The sequence below is a fragment of the Vulpes lagopus genome, chromosome 11, assembly GCF_018345385.1.
Source record: "Vulpes lagopus strain Blue_001 chromosome 11, ASM1834538v1, whole genome shotgun sequence".
Classification (NCBI taxonomy): domain Eukaryota; kingdom Metazoa; phylum Chordata; class Mammalia; order Carnivora; family Canidae; genus Vulpes; species Vulpes lagopus.
Genome location: NC_054834.1, coordinates 10,404,374 through 10,427,385, shown reverse-complemented (window position 1 = coordinate 10,427,385; position 23,012 = coordinate 10,404,374). Strand labels below are relative to the sequence as shown.

The following is a 23,012-nucleotide window of genomic DNA, read 5'->3' as shown; positions in this document are numbered from 1 at the left end:
GGCTCCACAGAGGCTCCGGGGCGCTGCCTGAGAAGTACAGATTATGACACTCAGAACAGGCCCCAGAGAGCTTTCTGGACAACCCTGATCTACAAAGGGGTACCGTGTTTCCTAGGATCCTGGTCAGGAGGAAGCCGCCCAGCCTGTTTATGTTTATGTTTTCACGTGGCCATGGAAATAGGTGACCTCCAAGTCTCTGCCAACACACAGCTACGTGCTGCTCCAAATCTCTTGGAAACCCTTAGCCGACGTCATTTATTCATTCTGACTGCTGGCTTTCCCCCTCTGGCTCTGAGAAGGCCCCTGATTCGGGAGCTGCCTTCCGACCAGACAGATTAGTTTATGGTCCTACAAGGTTAAGCATGATACATGTGTTTGGGGAAAATGGAGATGCGCATTAAGAAGAAACATTACTTTTTGATCCAGGCAGGAGAGCATACATAATCTCCTCTAAAGCCTGTGAAAGACTTCATTTTACACGTGAAATTGTGTGGAATTGCCCCGTACTGCACCGAACATGGTTTTTGAGAATAACCAGCCTCAAAACAAGCTGCCATGTGCTGCTGAGGGCCTCCAGCAACAAAGAATAAATTGTAAACAAATGTGATCTGTGTAAATTACAGGCAACAAACAACACGATCCTGTCGACACAGTACCTGTGTGGGACAGGGCCTAAACCTTACAATGGTATAGTGTTAAGAACGAGCTCAAAAAAGGGGGCCTGGCTCACATGAAAAAAAAATTCAAAGTGGGAGGGCCTGGCACAGCATAGTAATTTTTGAAATTGAGATGTATTTATGTTTTAATTGTATAGAAGGAATTTTCTCATTCCCTATGTATTGTAAGGCTCTCTTCACAGTCTGGTGTAAAGATCCGTGCCCAATGAGTATGGGGCCACCACCCCCAAATTTTAAAGTGTGTTCACAAACTAAACCAAAGTGGATTCTTAGCTATTTGTGAATATACCTAAACGACCAAAAGTATCACTTTGAGACCTGTTTTTGCTCTGTGAAAGCACACAAAGCCTTGCTGAGAATTTTAAGGCAAAATTGGACTTGGTGATACAAGAACAGAAAATACGAGATTCACCCTGCCTAGTAGCACTGTTTAAAGTGCTCTGCTACTCAAGCATAATGAGTAAATCGCATATAAAAAATTTAGAAGGAAGGTCTTGTGCACATTATGAGGAAATTGTTGGCATCTTTTGATGGGTCATCTTACCCTTGTTATTAAATGACAGCAATCATTAAAATGCCAAACATATTTTGACAGAATTCACTTTATAAAATGTCAGCAAGTCTGTGTTTTTATTAGTTTGTTCCAAATCAATTTAGAAATTTCAATAGAATGCTTGTAAGTATTCCCCAAGCAATGTCCATTCTTGACTTTCTGCACAAAAAAATATTACAAATTAATCAGATTTTCAGATTTCTGCATAATGGTTTTGCACATTTATTGCTTAATCCTATTATAAAATGCTGTTATGATTGACACATCGCAGTGGAGATAGAAGTCAATTGAATAATATGTAGCAGTCAATTTTATTTGTAGTTTAATGTGCTGAAATATTTTTTCCACATTTCCATTATTTATAAGTCTGTCCCTTTGGAGAATATATAGAAGAATGTGTTTTAAATGAGCCAATAATACCTTCTTTAAAATTTATAAGCGTGACAGAAGCATATCTTTTTTTTCTTGGTTGTCCATGGCATGCCAGTAAACAGGGTTTGAATTGTCTTCCACTTGCTATTCATAGGACAAACATCAGGAAAGAGGATCTCGTTAAAGATGGTTTGGAATTGGATTGCAACCACCAAGAAAACAAAAGCTACAGAGTCAAACCCCTCAAAAACTGCAGCTGGCTCTATTTATTTATTTTTTATGTTTACCTCTTCCTCTGTTTATGGTTGCCGCCTCTACGCTCCCTGCCCCAGTCTGTCCTGGAACAAAGCACGCAAGCACACACACAGAAACTACACCGTTTCAGAAGATTTGCAAGACTTGCTGTTTGGGTGGGATTTCACTTCTTGTGCTTTGGCATCCGATGGGATTCCAGCACAGGAAGTAAGCTGTGCTCCTCGCATAGCACAGTGGGGCTCCCCGGTGTGAGTGGGGAATTCCCACTGTTTCAGGGGGCGCCAGAGAAACATGTTTTGGGAGATCCATATGCTTTCCAGGATATCACGTACAGTGACATGGAAAAAGGCTGTCTTTAGGAAAACACATTCCTAATATTTGGTGTCGGCCCTGTGTATGGAGCCCTAGGAAGGGGTAATATAGATGTACTCGGTCATGTCTGAGATCATGCGTTCTCAGGCTTTGGGAAATTAGATTAGCTGTTGCCCGCCTGTGCATAAAGGATGCGACTTCCCACCCGCGCAGCGCGTTGGCACACACCGCACAAACTGATGGATCATGCAAGCCTGTTAGGGCGACTGATGATGGTGTCATTTGTCCCGTCACAGCCTCCTCCGTGTCCCAGAATGACTGGCCATTCTGAATATGCATTAGCATAATTTATGCAGTTGACAAGTGATTTGAGCACTGGAGCTATTGATAAAGCACTCCGGCGTGTCATCTGTACCTTAATGTTATGTGACATCACAGGAAAATGGGGTCATGGGCAGTTCCCTGGGCTGGATCTTATATTAAAGGGAGCACTTCTCTTTTGAATTCCAGGGGCCAGAGGAAACCCGGCTTTATCAGACCCAGGCACTCCTGACCAACACCAGGCCAGTCAGACCCACCCCCCTTTCCCGGTTGGGCCGCAGGTCAGTATCTCTCAACTGCTTTCCATTCGGCTGCATTTAAGCTGCTTTAACCATATAAATAACCAAATAAATAATAATGAGCTAAATCCAATCAACTCCAACAGAGCAAATATGGTGATAAATTTTTGCAGGAGAAACTGTATGACTGCATTATTTATTAAATATCATCAAGGAAAAAAATGTTTGCAGAACTCCTTTTTTTTTAAAGGAAATGTTGGTTTTAATCATTTGGAAACTTTTTTTTTTTTTTACCCACTACCATTGTGCCTTGGTTACCATGCAGTTTTCGAGAAAGTAAAACTTTAATGACTGGAGTATGAAGAAAATTAAGTTATTTCAACCTTACTATAGCCATTTTTGAAATACAAGATGTGATTTAATATAAAAAAGTTAATGCAATTTTAATGCAAGTTCAGCTTATTGGGTTTGACAATACTGTACATCACATGCAGCTCTTGCATTAATAAAGAAATACATTCATTATTTTTTAAAGTCCAATATTTGTTTTTTGCAGCCCGGTGTGGTTATATGGAGATGTAGAACACAATTACAAGAGTTGGGCTCTTTGCTGTTGTTTTACCTCTGGTATTTAGTGGGAAGCTTTTGGAGCTCACTTGCTTTTTTGGGGAAAAGAAGTGGATACGTGAACCTGTCTCTCACTTTTGCTTCATTGCTTTTCCTGCAAATGAATCACTTTCAGCACTTTGAGGGCTCACCAATTCAAGACTCAAGTTTAGAGCTTGAGTTGGCCTTCACTTTTGTTCCAGTGTCCCTGTGGTCTCAGGTCCTAATGTCTGTCCCAGGGCATGGATGCTGTGGTCCTCAAGGACAGAAAGTGTGGGGAGGGGTCTGCTTGGCCCTGGAAGCCCAGAGAGGGTTCTACTGGAAATCTCAGAAACTGGCATCTTCCGGCTATGCCTTCTCTAATTTCATGCTTGTGACATTGTGTGTGTCTGCATGTGTGTACATGTGCATGTGGATGTGTGGGAACATACCAGGGGTGACAAACTCATGCCTCCACCTCAGATAAGTGCATGACAGACCCAGACAGTGAGATGTGGTAGGCACTCTGACAAACTAGAGAGTGCATGCCCTGCTCTAACCCTGAGAATTCAATTTTAAAAAATACTACATGCCCAAACCCCCAGATCTGTGACCTGTGTGGTCTGAGAATCAGCCATTTGCCTCCGCTCTTATCACGATATCACTACAGTGATAGAACATCAGCGAGTTGAGGACCAGTTTACACTTTTGTACTTACTCCTAAAAAATATAGTTTTTTTGTGCTTTAATGTAACTTGATTATTTTTTCTAAAAGAGAGGCAATTACGTTGTGTGAATTTAGTAGAGTCTAACAGATACATTAGGAGCTAAGCCTGTGTACTCTGAGTGGTCTAAAACCAGGCTGCATGGGTGTCCCAAGACTTGTTCAGAGGCTTCCCTGAAAGGAACTGTGAGCAACGGCCAAAGAGTGAGTTCAGCCCTCCTCCCCTCATCTTCAAATAGAGCAGGCCCAATTCTCTGAATCAGTTCCGTGTATTAAGAGGGCATAGGGAGAAAGGGGTGAACCATGGGCTCTGGAACAGCCTGCCTTAACATGAACCCCCCCACACCCACCAGATACAGGACTTTGGGAAGTTACTAATCTCTCTATCTCATTGGTAGGCCAACTGCCTTAATACACACACAGCAATATAAGAATAGTGCCTGGCTAGAATTTACTGGGCTTCGTATTGTGCCTATATTTAATTACCTTTTATTTTCTAGAATCATGCTTCCTTAGAAAAAAAAAGTTGAAACCCTTCAATAAGAGTTTTGTATTGAAAAGAAGAAAGAATGGACATGGCATTATGTCTCTCATGGTTCCCAAAAGGGTGCTATGCAAGTCCTGGATTGAGAACTGTAAGACCAATGACCCTTCCAGTCATTTGGTTTGGCCCGGTCAGGGCCGGAATCCCTCCTATGTCACCCTGGTGAAGAGCCCACATCCATGCTCATATATATCTAGTGCCTAAAGTGCACACCATCAATGAGGCTGCCTTTCTATCGCAAACAATGGCTATTGGATAAACATTGAACACAGACCTGTGTTTCTAACGTTGCATGAACTGAGCAAAGAACAATAAATAGCAAGAGACAGCATTAAAAGGCTTTCTGACTTATCCACCTCAAGTATTTTTGGTTTTCTCTAGTTTTTTTCAGAACTCTTAATATACATACACAATTTCACCATTTTAATGATTTTGTTATCATTGCTTAATGATTATACAGTCTATTTCATGTATTCTCATATTGTAAACATTTCCTATTTTTCTAAAGAAGTGTCAAAATAATGATCCACCTTAAAGACTGCATAATATCTTGTTGGGTTTAATACTATAACAAAATATTTTTCAACATTTATATATTTTTACATGTAATGCATATTTTCATGTATTTATCTTTTGTCTTTTTGAATGATATCTTCAGGCTATATCCCAGGAGTATATTCTGAGTCAAAAGGGGTTGAATATTTCTGCAGCTCTTGATATAGATTTCCAAATTGCCTTCCAAAAGACTTCATGATTGTGTATACATCCTGAATCCACATAACGATGTCACTAGAGACCTACCAGCATGCTGTAAACCTTTTACTTTATTTTTGCTAAGTTAATAAATAAAAACATTATTTTACTGCTACTTGGATCACCCCCCCCCCCCATCCTCTGATGCCAATGAGTTCTTTCTGGAACAGCACAGAACAAATTAGCAAAGAATTTCAAATATGTAAGGTTAAGATCAAACGGAAATTCATTGGAAGAATAACATAAGTGTAAGGGTATTACTTTTAAAGGTATTTGAGCTCCTCAAAAGAAACCCAAAGCAAATGAAATTTTCCAAAGATGTAAATGAAATGGGATTTCCATTTTTTTTCTACTGGTTCATTCTGGAATAGAGCATGTTTATTTGCTACTTGTTCAGGAAACTTCTGACCCTGCTAGAAGACCTAGGGCCCTAGAAGAAAATGCTCTGAAAGGCCATGTCTTGGTTCCACTGGAAAGTGAGCTGGGATTATCTGTTTCCTTGTAGCCACTTCTGACAGCACAACAGTTGGCCTCCGCTGTCGCTGGCGTGATGCCGGGGGGCACACCGGCCCTCAACCAGCCCATCCTGATCCCCTTCAACATGGCTGGACAGCTAGGAGGACAACAAGGACTGGTCCTCACACTGCCTACCGCGAATCTCACCAACATCCAAGGGCTGGTAGCAGCAGCTGCAGCTGGAGGCATTATGACTCTACCATTGCAAAATCTACAAGGTAACCAACCCATTGTCTCCATGTGCCACAAAGGGCTCTATCCCCTGGCCAGTGTTCTCTGAAGTGCTCAGATGCCCCCATTGGTGAATGTGGTATTGAGCAGCTCCCACTATCAAAGAGATGGAAGGCTTGTGTAGGTAGCAAAGTTTCAAGTTGTCTGTGAATCCCAGGCTCACTCAAGCCATGGACTTTATCAGTTCTTGTTTCCTAGCATTGATTTGAGACCATTCAGGTCTTCTGGAGGCACTCGTGAGCAATCATTGCTTAGTTTTTCTCATCAAAAACCTGGAAGTAAAATTATTGTGTTTTATTTAAGGATATGAGTTATGATCCCATGAGTTTTTCAGTTTAGCCATCTGCAAAGAAAGGTTATACATGCTTTGTTTGTGTGGGAAGTGGTTGGATCATCTCCAATACAAGATGGCATTTGGAAGTCTTATTTTGGTTATTGTGTTCTTATTAGGCATTTTTAGTTATAATTATTAAACAGAAATTGTATTATTTGAGATCATTCTGTGTAATGAGAAAAACAGACTCATATATTGAGCCTTTATAATTACATGGACCTATAACAAGAGCTGGACACATTTTATGCTGGAAAGAGTTCTTTCAGTACTACAAAGGTTTTCACTTTTCTATGAAAGATTTGCTAACACTATTTGATAAAATGATTTACAAAAGACTCTGCCAAAGGAATAATTTTATGGTTAAAAATGGCCTGAATATTATACAATTAAGATGGCCAACAAAGAGAAAATGAATTTGTTGTGATCTGCTCAAAGGTGTTTGTTTTCCCCATTGATATGAATGTTAGCAATTAGAAAGAATTTTTATTTTTTAATTAGAGTTTGATTAAGTTATCAGAAGGAACAATTTAAAGTACTTTCTGTCAAATGGTCAAATGTGGTCAAATGTCAGGGCTACTTATGGCCAGAGCATCAGCCCATAGATTAAGAAGTAGACCATGTAAGAACTGATTAACTCTTGACCGAAACTTTTTACACACCATATGTCCTAATATCCCACCTAGTGTTGCCACTTCCTGACTTTCCCTTTAATGTTTAAAACAAAGTCTCTCTCATACCATTAAATTGTGCCAAGAAACCTGCCATTCATAAATTATGCATGCCCAGGACACACTAATGCACAAACTTTACTTGTTTCAAATTTGAGAGTGCCTGGGAGTCAGGATCTCAAGATTAAGCAAATAAGGCAGGAATAAACAAGGTGAAAGCAGAAGCAACAAAGTGTAAGGAGAGGCTTTCTAATGTAGGTGGATGATGAAATCTTAATGAAGAAATGGGCATTATCAAAATGCAACCTTCCATTTGCAACATTTGCGCTTATGGGAATATTGAATATTATAAATAAACATAAGCTCACAAAGTTCCTAGGTCATGAATTAATCTTGCTCAGCTAAAATAGATGCCAAAGTCAGAGTCCAAAAAATCAGGCTTGTCGTATCTTTATTATGGTTTGGTATTTTAAGGATTTTAGTCCCAGGTTATTTTAATGGCTCAAAATTAGTGACTGTGAACCAATGAGGAATGTGGACTTCCATCAAATTTTCTCTAAGTATCAAATTTTGGATTAGTTTATGGTTGGGAATTTGGTTCTTTTTGGCACCTTTGGTTTCAGAAAATAAATCCTAAGATTTGTATCCTGAGTAAGTAGGTTCAATAAAGGTGTTGACTCTTTTTATCTCTTGGTGCTTCTTACATGATTTTCTTAATGGCTTCATCTTCAGAAGTGTATTGATTAGAGTTGATGGTCAAGCACTGTCTACTACACCAACATAAGGAGCATGTCTCCCTTTGTCATCTTGGTGATATTGGAGGGCAGGTGATGAGGTCCTTAAAATAAAACACTCCTGGTTGCAAGTCAGCCTGTTATAAGAAAACCTTCCTCATAAGTCTCATTCTTCCTCCAACAATTTTTTTCTTCAATAACTTTGTGAATGAATCCCAGTTCCTGAGTCACTGTTAAGATCCAGGAAAGTTCCCCTGCAGTTCCCTTGGGCTTTTCTCTTCCTTTCATATCTTCCCACATGATTTCTTTATTACCCAGACCTCCCTAGTTTAAGAAGTAACCAACCGTCTTGCTTTGCTAGTGACTGGGGGTTTTCTGGGGACATGTGGCTTTCATGGTTGGAACCAGAAAGTCCCAGGCAAACTAAAAGTAGTTAGTCACCCTGTCAGATGTCCAGGGACAGTAACAATGATGATCAGGCAAATGTCTCGAATCTCCACAGTGCCCAAGATGAGTGTCTACTGCCTGAAGGGCAATGCCAGTTGGTCACCTTGTCAGTCAGCATCTGACTCAAGGATGATCTCACCACCTTTAGGGAACCTACTGCAGCCCTCAACAATCCGTAGGCAGTGTCTATGGCTTGTATGGCTTTTCAGGTTATATCCCAGAAGGTGATGGGACTCTAGGGATGGTGGGTGGTTGTCTGGCAGGCAGACAGTCATCTGCACGGGTCCTGGTATACTTAAAAACTTAGCCGATCCTAGACATAATCCAGTCTCATCCTCTTTTGAGGGTGGCAATCTTGTACATGGGCTACAATACCCCAGAAGGAGTATTTGTGTAGTCAATGGGGTAGAATGTTCCACACACACCCCGCCAGCCCACCCTAGAATAGTAACTTCCAAGGCTTTTAAGAGTCTTTTGAAACTACCAGTAAGTCTGCCCAACACTAACAGATACCACACTGTCTTGGTTGGTTTTATAAAACAGATGTGATCCGTCAGTGTGAGGGAGAAGGATTTAAGTATTAAACCCCTGGTCTGAAGTGGAACCTGTTTCCATATGATGTGCTTAGCTTTGGATGGTTCCCCCTTTCCTCATTGTGAAACATTAAGGTGTATTCATGAAATAAGTCTGCCAGCTGGAATTATCTCTGACTCTCCTCCAGCCTTCCTGCCCAGCCCTTCAGCCTGTCATTCTTCTAGCTCAGAAGCTACAAATTTGCTAAGAAAGAAAAATACTGACATCAGTTTCTTAATGGTTTGGAATTCAGAGATAAGTTTTCCAGCATCTTCTTTACTAAAGGGATTAAGAGCTGGTTCACTTATGTTCACTATCAAGTGACATGGAATTACTCTCAGGCCCTCAGAGGCCATGATTCATGCATGTATTTTAATGAGCACTAATGACATGGTGTTACACTGAGTGGCTTTTCTCCATTCAGGCAGCAGGGGTCTTATCACTGTGTCCTCCTCTGAGCATCCTTCCTGGACCAGCAGCATCAGCTCACATAGGAGCTAGTTAGAAATGCAAACTCTCAGGCCCCACTCCAGCCATACTGAACAGAACCTGCATTCCTAAAATATTCCCAGGAGATTCCTATGTACACTAAAATTTTAAAAAGGCTGGTCTAGAGAGCTTTTCCAAAATTCATTTGGCAGCTCCCCTACTATCTCCAGCAGCCTCCCCAAACTCTGAGCATCCTTGGGGGATGGGGAGCCATGTGACTGTGGTAAGTGTCCTTGTTAATTTTCCTGCTCTAACTTCCCAAACCAGGTCTCTAATGAGAATAATAACTGAAAGGAATAACTTATTTGAGAATTAACTTATTGTTTCTGATAGGGCATTCACATCCCCAAGACCAAGAGGCATTCTCTTGCACAATGGAAGCACTATTAAAGCCTTTGCTCTGAGATTTCCAGCAAAAGCTTCAAATTGATGAAAAAGAGACCATGTTGTCCTGCAGAAAACCCATTTGCATAGCCTGGGGATTGTTTTCCCTTTCTTCTCGGATCCTTCCATGCAGGAAAGAGAGTGCTCCACTGTCATCAATGAGGGTGTCTTCTTGTAAGGAAACAACCAGCACTAAGGAGTTAGAAATCTTGCAGCATCCCAGGAACACCCGATGGCCTAGCCTCAGGGGCCCTGGAAATGAGGTTTAGGGATTAGAGACTCCAGTGAACCACCAAGCTGTGGGCTGTATCATTCTCCCCTCTGAGCAGAAAGGCACGTGCCCCCACTTCTAACCTGTCTCCTCTCTTCCCCTGTTCATCCTTGGGACTCTTCTCTACTGTGTTGGTTGACTTTTGGCTAGCCCCTAATTGCAGTTCACTCACATTCTTTTCTGTCTCCTTGGAGTACAGGCATCTTCCCAACTCATGTACCTCTTAGGAACGTTCCACTGCTATCTCTGACTCTACCATCTCTATTTTTATCCCCATCCCCATATCTGTCAAAAACTCAAACTCTCCAAAATTCCAATTCCTGAGGGGCTGAGATTTTGCATTCTGGGTTACCTTGTAGATCAGTGGCCAGACTAGAGATTGATTGCCCCATGCAGAAGTATGCATTCCTGTCCAGTCAGCTATACTGTGGATGGAGGGGGGAGCCAGGATGACATGGGATGGAACATGCACAACATACTTAAGAGACACACTAGGGCCTCCTTCATCAGTAAAAGGGGTGCCAGGGGAGGCAGGCTGTGTACTGGCCTGTCCACTATACAGACCAGCAGGCCCTCCTATGGGCATGGACAGAGATGGAGACAAACTCAGAACTCAGAGATGCCAAGGGTGGGGTCTAGGTTCTGAATATTTTAGGGGAAGTCTGTGGAAGTTCTGGCTGGGATTCAAGCCCAGAAGTGCTCTTAACTCAGATAAGACCTAGAAATGACTCCTCAACACTCCATGTCCCTACTTGATCTACAGTTTTGCATTCTCTCCACTCTTAGCTTGGAGAACCCCTGCCCCCTTCCAAGCACCTTCCACCATCACTCTTCTGGGTCCTTCCATTCCTGTGTCCCTTATCTGTCCCATGCTCATAGAGATTCGGTCTCAGGTGGCTGTCAGCAAACCCACATCTGTGAGATGAGACTAACAATGACCCTGAAGCTCAAAGAAGGAAAATGACTAAGGGTGCTCTGTCACATACTTTATAAACTCCTTTAAAAGTCTGTCTTCCATTTATATATTATTTCAAAACACAGATAGCTTCTATGAAAAATATAATTTGCATTTGTCCTAGTGTGGGAACTAGATTGTTATTTAATGTGGCAAAATGGAGTCCCCACTATGGAACTCACGCAAATGGTTTGTGTTTTTTGCTTTCTTTAGATTTAGGTAGACCATATAGACAAATAGAGCCTCAAAACAAGTGACAACAAGCAGCAAAGGGGGTAATGGGACAGCAGAGGTGGGTCTATGTATAGGATGGATGATTCAAGTGAGTGACTCGTTCTCATTGCCCAGGCTGAGAGATAACCCACTAATCGCTGTGGGCCACATAAATGGAGAATATAAATGTGCTACGTAGGAGATTTATATCAAAGTGTGAACATTCCAGTTCAGTCAAGCATAACATTTAAATTAATGACCAAAAATACATTAGAGAGTGCTGCTTAACCTGAACATGGAAAAGCAATTAGGTTCAAGGCAAGTTGACAAATCAAGGCCAGGGGTAGTTTCCCTGCCCCAGTTACCTCTCACTCTCCAAATTAAAGTCTGTACATGGTAAAGTATGTGGGAATATTTTGAGTTTCAGGAATTTCATGTGCGAGTCACATCGCATTTCCTTTTTGCTTGTTTTATTGGTATCTGTTTTTTTTTTTAATTGAGGCATCATTCACATACAATAAAAAGCATGGATCTTAGGTACACAGCTCAGTGGGTCTTGATAATTGTACACACTTACGCCACCACTGTCCACCATGGTCAATACTGAAAACATTTCATTTTTCCCAAAAGGTTCCTTTGGATCCCTCGGTAGTCAGTCCCATCCCTCCAGCCAGGCAACCCTGATCTGCTTTCTATCACCAGTGATTGGTTCTATTTGTTCTAGAACATCATATAAATGATGGACATGTACGCTTTCATGTCTGGCTTTTTTTTCCCCTCAGCCTCATGTTTTTGAGATTCATTCATGTCATTGGGTCTGTCAGTGGTTCCTTTCTTTTCATTTCCTAGCTGTGTTCCATTGTAAGGATATGGCACAATTTGTTTGTCCACAGCCAGTCTGATGCCTTAGCAAGCATACTTGGTGAAGATCCCCTCCCCTGTAGGTAGGGAGAGGCTCCTCCATTGGACATCATCCCTTGGGAAGAACCCTGGCCATGGGTCTCCTTGGGCCTTCACTCTACCCCTGTAAGATTCTTCCCTGTGCCTTATCTTTCTTGGCTACACCTGAAGAGAAGGTTGAGAAATACCTTTATTTGAGCACTTCCTGAGTTCATATATGGCTCATGGAAACTCTAGGGGCCGGAGAGGTTGCTTAAAGTTTCCAATAGTTAAAAGATTTGTGGCTTCCTTGGGACTGTGGTTCTCTCAAAAGCCGAGAAGCTTCTGATCTTTGTGTGTTTGCTCAGTTCCAGATGCCATGTTTTTTTCCAAGACATATATCTTCAGTCTAATTTACTAATTTACTAATTTGCTTTTTCACTTCCATGGTTCTCTCTTTCAATCCAGTGGGACTTGGGATGCCGGCACTCTGACCTCCTTGGTGTTCTCTAAAGATGTATCTACCCAAGGGCCTTTACACAGGACATTTCCTCTGCCTGAAGGACTCTTTCCCCAGAAAACAGCAGCCTACTTCCTCCCCCCTCACTGCTTCCCAACACTCCTGTTCCCCCAAACTTCTTTCTTTGACTTCCTTTGTCCCTAACAGTTACTACCTTCTACATAGCCTTAAAAATTTCAGAAATTATTGAGACTTTTTGTCTTTCTTTCTCTATAAGCACTTGGGGTCATGCTTACTGCAGCCACATTGGGCAGTGACGGTAGCATTGCAATGCCTGGCCCTGGTGCTCTAGAGGACAAAATCTGCGCATAATGTATTTATAATATGTCCTGCCCATGGATGGACCTGGAGGGTATTATGCTGAGTGAAATAAGTCAATCGGAAAAGGACAAACATTATATGGTCTCATTCATTTGGGGAATATAAAAATTAGTGAAAGGGAATAAAGGGAAAAGAGAGAAAATGAGTGAAAATATCAGTGAGGGTGACAAAGCATGTGAGACACTTAACTCTGGGAAATGAACAAGGGGTAGTGGTAGGGGAGGTGGGCAGGGGGTTGGCGTGACTGGGTGATGGACACTGAGGGGACACTTGGTGGGATGAGCACTGGGTGTTATGCTATATGTTGGCAAATTGAACTCCAATAAAAAAATAAATTAAAAAAGAACTAATATACCACGTGATGGAATACTACTCAGCAATAAAAATTAACATTTTAACATTTTTTTCCAAAAAATAAAAAATAATATGTCCTGCCCTCAGAATATAAGCCCTACAGTAGGCATCTTTGTTTGGCTCAGTGATGTGGGCCAAGAACTGGAACAGTGCTTGGCTCATAATAATTGCTCAAGAATAGGTGCATCAAGGATGGATGGATGGATGAATGGATTTTAAAGTAGGAGTCAGCCAAGTGAGGGGAAGTAAAGAGAACATTCAGTTTAGAGGAGAAAGCATGAGATCATGGAGTCTAGAGTCCTCTGAACAGTTTTGATTATTGTTCAAGGGAAGGTTAGGAGACTGAAGTGGCAGGAAACCAGACCAGAGGAGTAGGAAGGGATGTTGCTGGAGGGCCTTGTATGCCTTGCCCTTGCATGTTGAGTGCCCATCACAGGACCCAATGTGTTAGAGATGAGCAAACTTAAAGACAACGCAATTATGCTATATTTTCATAGATGTTATGTTTGCATTTATATGTTGTGCCTGTGTAACTCCAAAGCAGCTTAATGTAAGAAGCATGAAAGACCAAACACTGTTTATTAGAAAAAGAAGAAACCTAGATGGAGGTTTGAAACAATGGGACAAGTCAAAGGGGAGACACATTACATTACCATACTTTTAATTATCGGACAATAAACAGCTTAACAGAAACAGCCTTATTTATTTTTGTTTTTGATTTTGGCTAATTTTATTCATTTACCCAACATATAATGATTGAGCTTTCGTAGCATTTTAGGTCATGATCTCAACTTGGCATATAGCAGTGACTGAAGCACTGAAGGTGCTTCTGTGCTCATGCAGGGCATGTATGAGATGAGCCAGATGCAGGGTGGCAGGGATGGGGACATGATGTATTTTCCACAGAGTCATCACTGTCAGTCTTTCCACTGGACAGAGACCCAAAGGACAGTATCTGGAGGAAGAGTGTCCCAGGTTAAAGTTGGAGGTGCTAAGAAAAGCTATCACACAGATTCCCAATGAAGAAATATTGAACTGCCCGATGACAGGACACTGGTTATCTCTGAGCTTTCCTAGGTTATATCGTAGTAACAAACAAGCACAAGATCTCAGCGAGGTACAACAAAGGTTTATGTCTTTGTTTCCTAATATGTGTTGTGTTGGCTGCAGTGAGCAGTGGCCCTGCTATACATGTTCATTCTAGGATCAGGCTAAAGGGGAGTCCTCTTTCTGGGATAGGCCTTTCTCATCACAAAGAAGGATTTGCAGAACCGCAATGCTGTTCAAAGCTTTGGCTCACAAGTGGCTCATATCACTTCCACTCAGGTCCTGGGTAAGCTTGCTGCCAATGGGAATGAGGATACACTCCTAAGGGGAGGGCATTTCTCAGGCACATAATTAGAATTGGTATTATAAGGCTCTACATTGTCCAACTAAAAATACTCTGCATAAACATTTGATTTAGGTCCCCTCTCAGATTCCTTCCAACACTGAGATTCTACAATTCCATTAGGAGAACCCATTAGGTAGCACGGGCTATCCACGTGGCTCCTCCTAACGCAACACATTAACAATTTCTGAAAGTAGTAGCGTTCAAGTGATAAATATAAAAATAGATTACAAATATATGGAAAAATTGGGGGCTTTTAAAAATAGCACATGAACAGATATAAAAGTATGACTGCATTTATGTAACATCAGGAAAATGCAGAATTATGGGGACAGAAAGAGATCAGTGGTGACCAGGGGTGGGAGCTGGGAGGAGTTGATTATAACCCTGTGCCCGGGAGTTTGGAAGACTGATGTGACAGTTCTCTTGTCTTGATCATGGTGGTGGTAACGTGAATCCATGTGTTTGTCAAACTTATAAAACTGGGGACGCCTGGGTGGCTCAGTGGTTGACCATCTGCCTTCGGTTCAGGGCGTGACCCCGGGGTCCTGGGATTGAGTCCCGCGTCGGGCTCCCTGCATGGAGCCTGCTTCTCCTTCTGCCAATGTCTCTGCCTCTCTCTGTGTCTCTAATGAATAAATAAGTAAAAAATCTTTTTAAAAAAAGTATGAAACTGGATGTTAGAAAGAGTGAATTTTACTGTATGTAAAATGTATCTCAATTTTTTTTAAAAAAGGGAAGCAGGTGGTGTGGTGCTCATAAAATACCAATAAAATACCAACTTATGTTAAAACATGAAAAAGAAAATGTGAGTACAAAACTTCCAATGAAATAAAAGCTAAGGAAAGCTTCATGGACATGAGAGACTCAGGTTCTCCCATTTAAGAAAGTGTTTATGGCTCTATTTCTCAGATACACAAGCAAACTAAAATAATAAAGATTTCACATGCACACAATTTGATCCTAGCTGTTTGAAACTACCTCCCCCCACACACACACGCACAACCCCCGCAGAGAGAGGAAAAGAGATATACAATATATAACAAAGGATTACTGGTAGACCCTAGACAGTAAGAAATTATGGGTAATGGCTTTCCTTCTTAAAATTTCTTCATTAATAAGTGTTATTCCAAAATCAGAATACTTTGTATTCATTCAGGTTAAAAGTCATATCCAAAGCCTCATTATTAGCATTGACAAGGTAAGGTCTATAGGTCTGCTGTCTTGACCTTCTAACCACCTTTTTAAAAAAAAGCATCCCTCAACTTAAAGTGGATTAATTCTCAAATTAACAATACAACCACAAAGCAACTCTATGCATTCATTATGTATGAGCCATCTTTAATACCAGTAAAATTGCCTTTAAATGTGCCTGATTTTATTGATCAAAGGAGAATTTATTGTCAGGGAGTGGGTGAGGGGTTGAAACGTGTGCTGAGCTTTCTGGTATCATTCTTGAGGAAGAAAACAGTAGGTGGCCATGTGTGCTGCTTTTCCTAATGAATTACTCTTGCGCTATTCTAGTGATGCCCGCACTCAGAAAGTTGCATCCCCAGGGGCATCATGGACATGAGAGAAGAGGTCTAATACCACTCACAGAAAGGGCAATGCAGCACCTGCCACAGAAACAAGAAGAATGGACTGTGGCTTTTAGGATGCAATGATTTCTCAGCCTCTGATAGGTGGCTTGCTGTCACAAAGTCCAATATTAAAAATACCTAGTGCATAAATTCATATTTGCAGTGTTATTCAGGGGAGCCCCACATGACACACCACACAATAATACCAAATCCACCATAAAGAAGTTATGAAAGTTGTTGCGGGTGTCTTACTCCGGCAGTTTTTCAAACCTCCGTATCTCCGAGGCTTCAGACTTTTTATTTAAAATACCTGGAGAGCCTGTTCTGCAGTACATTATCCTTGAAGCAGGCGTCACTGAGGCACTGGGGTATGGATTAAACTGGAAGCACATGAATGAGGAGTATGACTAGTATACTGTGTATTTAAGAGATACTGTCAATGGAATAAAGCATTGTCAAAGGATAATGGTTTCCAGCTGCCACATAAATGTCAAAGCAAAGCCAAAGCATTTATTTTCAAAGCAAAAGGCAGGGAAGTAATGTGATCCCCAGTTTGTACATAATAAGGCTGTAAATCCATCAGGGCTCTTGATGGTATGCAGCGATGTGTCTACACTAGCATGTGCAAACTGGATTAGATTCCAAGGCAAAGCCATCAGAGCTCTTTTCCAACATGGCTGTCCCTGGAATGGCACTGAACACAGACAAAGGAAAAGACTGTGCTCCAAACGCTTCTCAGTCTCACTCCATTACCAAGGATGAGAGGGAACTGGGATCATGGGTTCAGATTTCCTCTGGAACCAAAATAAAGAAGTCTTCTGCATGTCTGAGGGAAGTGGAAAGGGAGCAGGGAGGGGGGGCGGTGTTGAAAATAAGGTGATGGGAGTTGGTCCCCATTCCCCTCTGCCCACCGTTCAGAGAATGAAGAAGTAAGGCTCGCCAAGCAAGCCCTGTCTTCTCTTATGTGTGTGATTCTTGCAGGGCAGATTTCCAGTGAGAGGTCACAGCTATTATTTCTCAGCCCCTCCAGGGAAAAGCTAAACCTCATTTCCTGCCCTGAGCTGTGCACAGAGATTGATTGATCGATTTCACAAACACTCCCTAAGCATCTACTCTTTGCCAGGCACTGTGGTAGGCACTCCAGTCTAGAGTAAGAAAGAGGCTACTGTAGTCATCCAGGGGAGAAAGGGTCCTGGTGGCGGTGATGAAAAGCAGAGGACTGATTTAGGAGACATTAACAAGGTGCATTTGGTAAGACTTGGTGATGGATTGAATGTAGAAGGATAAGAGAAAAGAGAGGGAGATGGTTAGTTTAGTTGGACACTTAAGTTCATTTCCTGTGGAAACTGTAAATGGAGAGACCAGTAGCTAGTTGGAGGTACACAGATCTAAAGCTCAGAATGGGGGACGCCTGGGTGGCTCAGTGGTTGAGCATCTGCCTTTGGCTCAGGGCGTGATCCTGGAGTCCTGGGATCGAGTCCTGCATCAGGCTCCCTATGGGGAGCCTGCTCCTCCCTCTGCCCGTGTCTCTGCCTCTCGCTCTGTGTCTCTCATGAATAAATACATAAATAATCTTTAAAATAATAAAAAATAAAGAAAGCTCAGAATGGGATTGGCCTGGAGACCCTAGTGTAGAAGCCATCAACGTATGTGACTGAAGCCAGGGAAGGAAGAAATTTCTGAGGAAGAAGAGTTTAGGGAAGGAATGCAGTTCAAGCCGTTGGAAGAGCAAGATGTAGGCACAGCAGAGACGGAGGGGGAGCTCCCAACACGCACGACTATTCTGTACCAGCTTAGCCTGGGGCTTCTGCGATTCTTCGTGTTTAGATTCTTCCATTGGACATAATCTACACATTCACATTGGAGACTTTTGGTTATTGCTTACCCCTTACATAGCCAGAGTGCCACGAGAAGGAGCCAACAAATTGTATCTGCCGGTCTGCTCTTTATCTTCTGAAGACATGCCAAGTTTCCGTGTGTAAAGAAGCTATTTTAAGAGCGTGTACATAAAAGCTTCAACAGTGTTGCTCTTTTGCTGAAAAAGTAACTCCATTGATTTAAATCTATTATTTAAAAACGTAGTTGTAGTCTTAAAGTCTCAAAATGAAAATGTTTGAGTCTTTTATCCCCCTGCCATTCTTCTTTTTAATGCACTTTGGGTCATGCCCACTGTAGTCAGGCAGGGCAGGGGAAGCAGCATGTTGTGCTTGGCCCTGGTGCTGGGGTATGGCTAGAAGAGTAGATCTGTGCCTGGGAAAAACTGTAGTTTAGATAATAGAATTTTATTTTTTGGAAATTGTTTATCTGGGGGAAATCATGTCTTGTTGCTAGCGAGATTAGCCTCCGAATGTCTTTTGGTTCCATGTTACCGTTTCCTTTGGTTTAGTGTCATCATCTCCCCAATTATATTAATCAACCATGCTCACCAAATTTCTAGCCAAAACTTAAAGAAAAAAAAACAACAACAAAGCAAAACAAAAAACCTTAGTACACTTGCCATTTGTCACCAGATTAGAATTAGCACAAATACGCAGGCCCATTAAAACATTCTTACGCATCTCGGTTCCCCTGTGTGCCATTATTTTAGAAATTCTTAGCACAACATATATATACTCAACATTTGACATAAGATAATTTGAGTTTGCTGTGTTTGGAAAATAACTCACATGGGAGAAAGTTGCATTAAATAAATAATAGAGATAAAATTTATACTTCTATATATCTCAAAGCTAATGTCGCTAACTTACAATGGAACGGTAACATGAAGACACAGTGCTATAATTTGATTGATTTGTTTTGACAGCAGCCAAATAATTGAGAGTGAAAGGTGTCAGCACAGATGAAATATTGTATAAGCCACGTTCAAAAGGCAGCCCTCGCAGCAGCAGCAACTAGAGTTTTATTTCCTTTGATTCTGTACTGGTACTCACCTCCAGTTTATTATGAAACCATGAAAGGTGCACGACTTCCCCAACTAGGGAGACTTTTATGGAGAGGATAGAAATAGAAGTTTGTCAAGTAGTCGAACAATGGATATAGACAAAAGGATGGAAAATGCTAGAGCGTGCTGAGCTGAATGCTATCAGCCTGTCCCTTTCTTTTGCAAGGTGCTGCTCTCCTGCGTCTTGCCTCATTTTGAAGAGATACGGAGTCAGAGCAAATATTAGATCCTATTTTCCCGCCCCTTGATAGGAGATGGGCAAAAAAGAGAGGTGTGCTTGGCACCATTTCTGGGACCAGATTGGGGGGGAGGGGCGCTTACCCAACTGAAAAACCCTCACGCCTGGTTGATAATAAGATTCGAGGTGCTTGGTGAATATAGAAGCTGAATGGTCAAGAGATGCTTGCTCAGGAGAAAGTCTTGGCCCAGGGGCAACTGTTGGACACAGTTAACAGAGTGAGCTGGGAGTCCTCTGGCCTGGTTTAATTCCAGCCCTACAGCTTGCTAGTCCTTTGACCTAGGTAGGGTGCTCTGATCTCTGAGACCCACTTTCCTCAGGTATTTTCCAGTGTTGTTTAAGGATTCAATGTGATGGTACCAAACACTATATGTTCAACGCTTTTTCCTATATGTACATACCTACGGTGAAGTCTGATTTGCAAATTAGGCACAATTAGGGATCAGCAGCAATAGTAATATAAAACAGAGCAATGATAACAATATATTGTATAGTAATAAAAATTGTGTGAATGTGGTCTCTTTCTCATGATATCTCATCGTACCGTGCTTGTCTTTCTTGTGCTGACGTGAGATGTGAAAATACTATGTGATGGATGAGATAAAGTGAGATGAATAATGTAGGCCCCACTGACCATTGACTATTGAACTTGTGACGTCATGTCAGAAGAAGGATCATCTGCTTCCAGACTGTGGCTGATTGTGGGTAACAGAAACTATGGAAAGCAAAACCACAAACAAAAATACTTTTATTACCTAGAGTTGCAAAGTCCAAGATGATAGCCGTGAACTGCATGTGGCTATGGGGCCTCTGAAATGTGGCTAGTCCAAATGGCCATACACTATAGATGTAAAATCCACACAGTTGCAAGTGTCGCATCAGTGTTTTTATCTTGGTAATATGTTGAGAAAATATTTTGGATACATTAGATCAAATAGAATATATTATGAAAATTAATTTCACTTGTTCCTTTTTATTTTTTTAAATATGGATACTAGGAAATTTTAAATGATGTATGTGGCTCACATTATGGCTTGCATTGTATTTCTATTGGATAGCATTGGCCCAGTCTGGAGAAGCACCCCAAATCCCATATACATGTGGCACTAACTAAAAGTTGTGTCCATTTAAAATGAAAATAATTAGCATACACTTAAGTTTTGGACCCTCAAGCAGAAAAATCACAAGAGATCTGAGTTTGGTAACAAAAATAAAGATAAATTTTGTAGGTTTTCTGCTGTAGTTTAGGAACTGCTCGGGATTTTTATTTGTATATATATAAAGGATAAAGGGGCACTTGGTGGCTCAGTGGTTGAGCACTGGCCTTCGGCTCAGGGCATGATCCTGTGTGGGATCGAGTCCCCAGATCAGGCTCCCTTTGGGGAGCCTGTTTCTCCCTCTCCCTATGTTTCTGCCTCTCTCTGTGTGTCTCTCATGAATAAACAAATAAAATCTTTTTTTAAAAAAAGATAAAATTTTTGTAACAACTTCCAGTGATCAGAATCTAAAATTCTTTCTTTTTTAAAAAATATTATACTTTGTACTTTGAAATACAGAGAATATATATATATACACAATAAAATGATCTAGAATTAACAACTATTAACATTTTGCCACCTTTGCTTGAGATCTTTTATCTTAAAAAAACAAAATAAATATTTTAAATAATGCTAAAATCCTCCTCTTCTTCCCCCTAGTCATTCCACAGCATTACCCCTCCTAGAAATAACCACTACTCTGCCAGTGCATGTAATGTTTATAAATTTACTAAATATATGTGGTTTTATATATGTATTTTGTATACATATGTACATGAAATATACAGTATAGAGTTTACTATAAATATATAGTAGTATTCTGGTTGTGTTAACATTTTACATAATGGTAGCATACTCTAGATATATTTTTGTATCTTGCCTCTTTCTTTCAACACTTTACTTTTGATGTTTGTCCATGTTGATACATGTAAAGAGTAATTATTAGAATTTAGGGGATCCCTGGGCGGCTCAGTGGTTTGGCGCCTGCCTTTGGCCCAGAGCGCAATCCCGGAGTCCCGGAATTGAGTCCCACGTCGGGCTCCCTGCATGGAGCCTGTTTCTCCCTCTGTCTGTGTCTCTGCCTCTCTCTCTCTCTTTCTATGTCTATAATGAATAAATAAATACAATTTTAAAAAATCTCATAGAATTTATTTTGATCATCTTATTTTGTGGGGTTTTTCATCATGCTTTTTCTTCCCTTTTTCTCCTTTCTTGCATTCTAATGGATTTGTTGAGTTTTCTTTTTCTTGAATTAGAAGTTAAACATCTATTTTTATTCTTTTGTTTGTTACCTATATGTTTGGAACATGTGTTTTAAGGTGTGATATCAGTATGCTCATCTTTCCTCCTAAAAAACATTGCAACTTTCTGATCACCTCCTTCCATCTTCTAGCCTACTACCCTCCAGCATTAGTTATTCTTTATACTGTTGCATTCACAGTCTGTCTTAGCTTTCATTATCTTTGCAAAATTCTTTACACTTCATTATGTCTTTTAACCTATTCCTTCTTTTCAGAGCGTTCTGATTCTTTTAAGAAGGTCTTTGAATGATAAACTGAGTTTCATTTGTTTAAAATGCCCCTTTTGTCTTTATTTTCTACAATTTAGCTAGATTTAGAATTCTAGGTTCATAGTTAATATTTTCAGCAGATGAAGAAATTATCTCCTGGGCTCTATTTTGTGCTGATAAAAAATATGTTGTCAGTTTTTTTAAAAAAAGATATTTATTTATTCATGAGAGACATAGAGAGAGAGGGAGAGACAGGCAGAGGGAGAAGCAGACTCCCTGAGGGGAGACCAATGCAGGACTCGATCCCAGGACCCCGGGATCACGCCCTGAGCTGAAGGGCAGATGCTCAACCACTGAGCCACCAAGGTGCCCCATATATTGTCAATTTAAATTGTCATTCCTTCACAGATAAAATGCTTTTTAAATCATGTCCGATGTTAAGATTTTTTTCTCTTTGTCTTTGGAATTCACCAGTTATACTGTGAAAAACCTTAAAATGAATTTATTCTTATTTACCTTGCTTTGGCACTTGGGATTCCTGACATATCAGTCATTACTTCTTCTCCTCCAGCCTTGCAGTCCTTTTCTCCAGGAACTCCTATTACATGTCCACTGTCTTTCATGTCTCTGAGCCTTTCATATTTTCTCTCATTATATTTTGTGCTGCATTTTTATGTGATTTCCTTAGATTGATCATCCAGTCTTCTAATTCTCTCTGCAGTTATGTTTAACCTTATGTTTCACTTTTAATTTTTCATTTTAAAGACTGTATTTTTCACTACTAGAAGTTTTCTCTTTTTTCTGTTATGGTTTCTGTTTTTCCTAGGTTCTTTTTAGTGACTTTCAATATGTTCATTTTATAATCTTCTTCAGACTGCTTTTTAGCTTAAGTACATGAGGAGCTAGTTAAAGATTGCTGCCATTCTCCTACTCATAGTGTAATATGTCTATATGTGGTAAGAATTTTTTTTGGTTTTGAACTCACTTGAAATACAAGCAGTTTTTCTATGAGTCCTTTAAACTTTGGATTGTATAAGTATTACTAAATATTTATCTGCTTGTGCCAAATGCCCAAAAAATTTCATAAATTAT

The 23,012-nt window shown here is 40.8% G+C and overlaps 1 protein-coding gene across 2 annotated transcripts in view; it reads left to right on the top strand.

Moving 5' to 3' along the window:
• POU6F2 (POU class 6 homeobox 2) overlaps positions 1-23,012 on the top strand; it is a 474,961-nt gene that overhangs the window by 215,955 nt on the left and 235,994 nt on the right. For both annotated transcript variants that reach the window (XM_041722284.1, XM_041722285.1), the window contains 2 exons: positions 2,680-2,771; positions 5,841-6,069. In XM_041722284.1, coding sequence (XP_041578218.1) covers positions 2,680-2,771; positions 5,841-6,069 — 321 coding nt within the window. The remainder of the gene's footprint in view (positions 1-2,679; positions 2,772-5,840; positions 6,070-23,012) is intronic.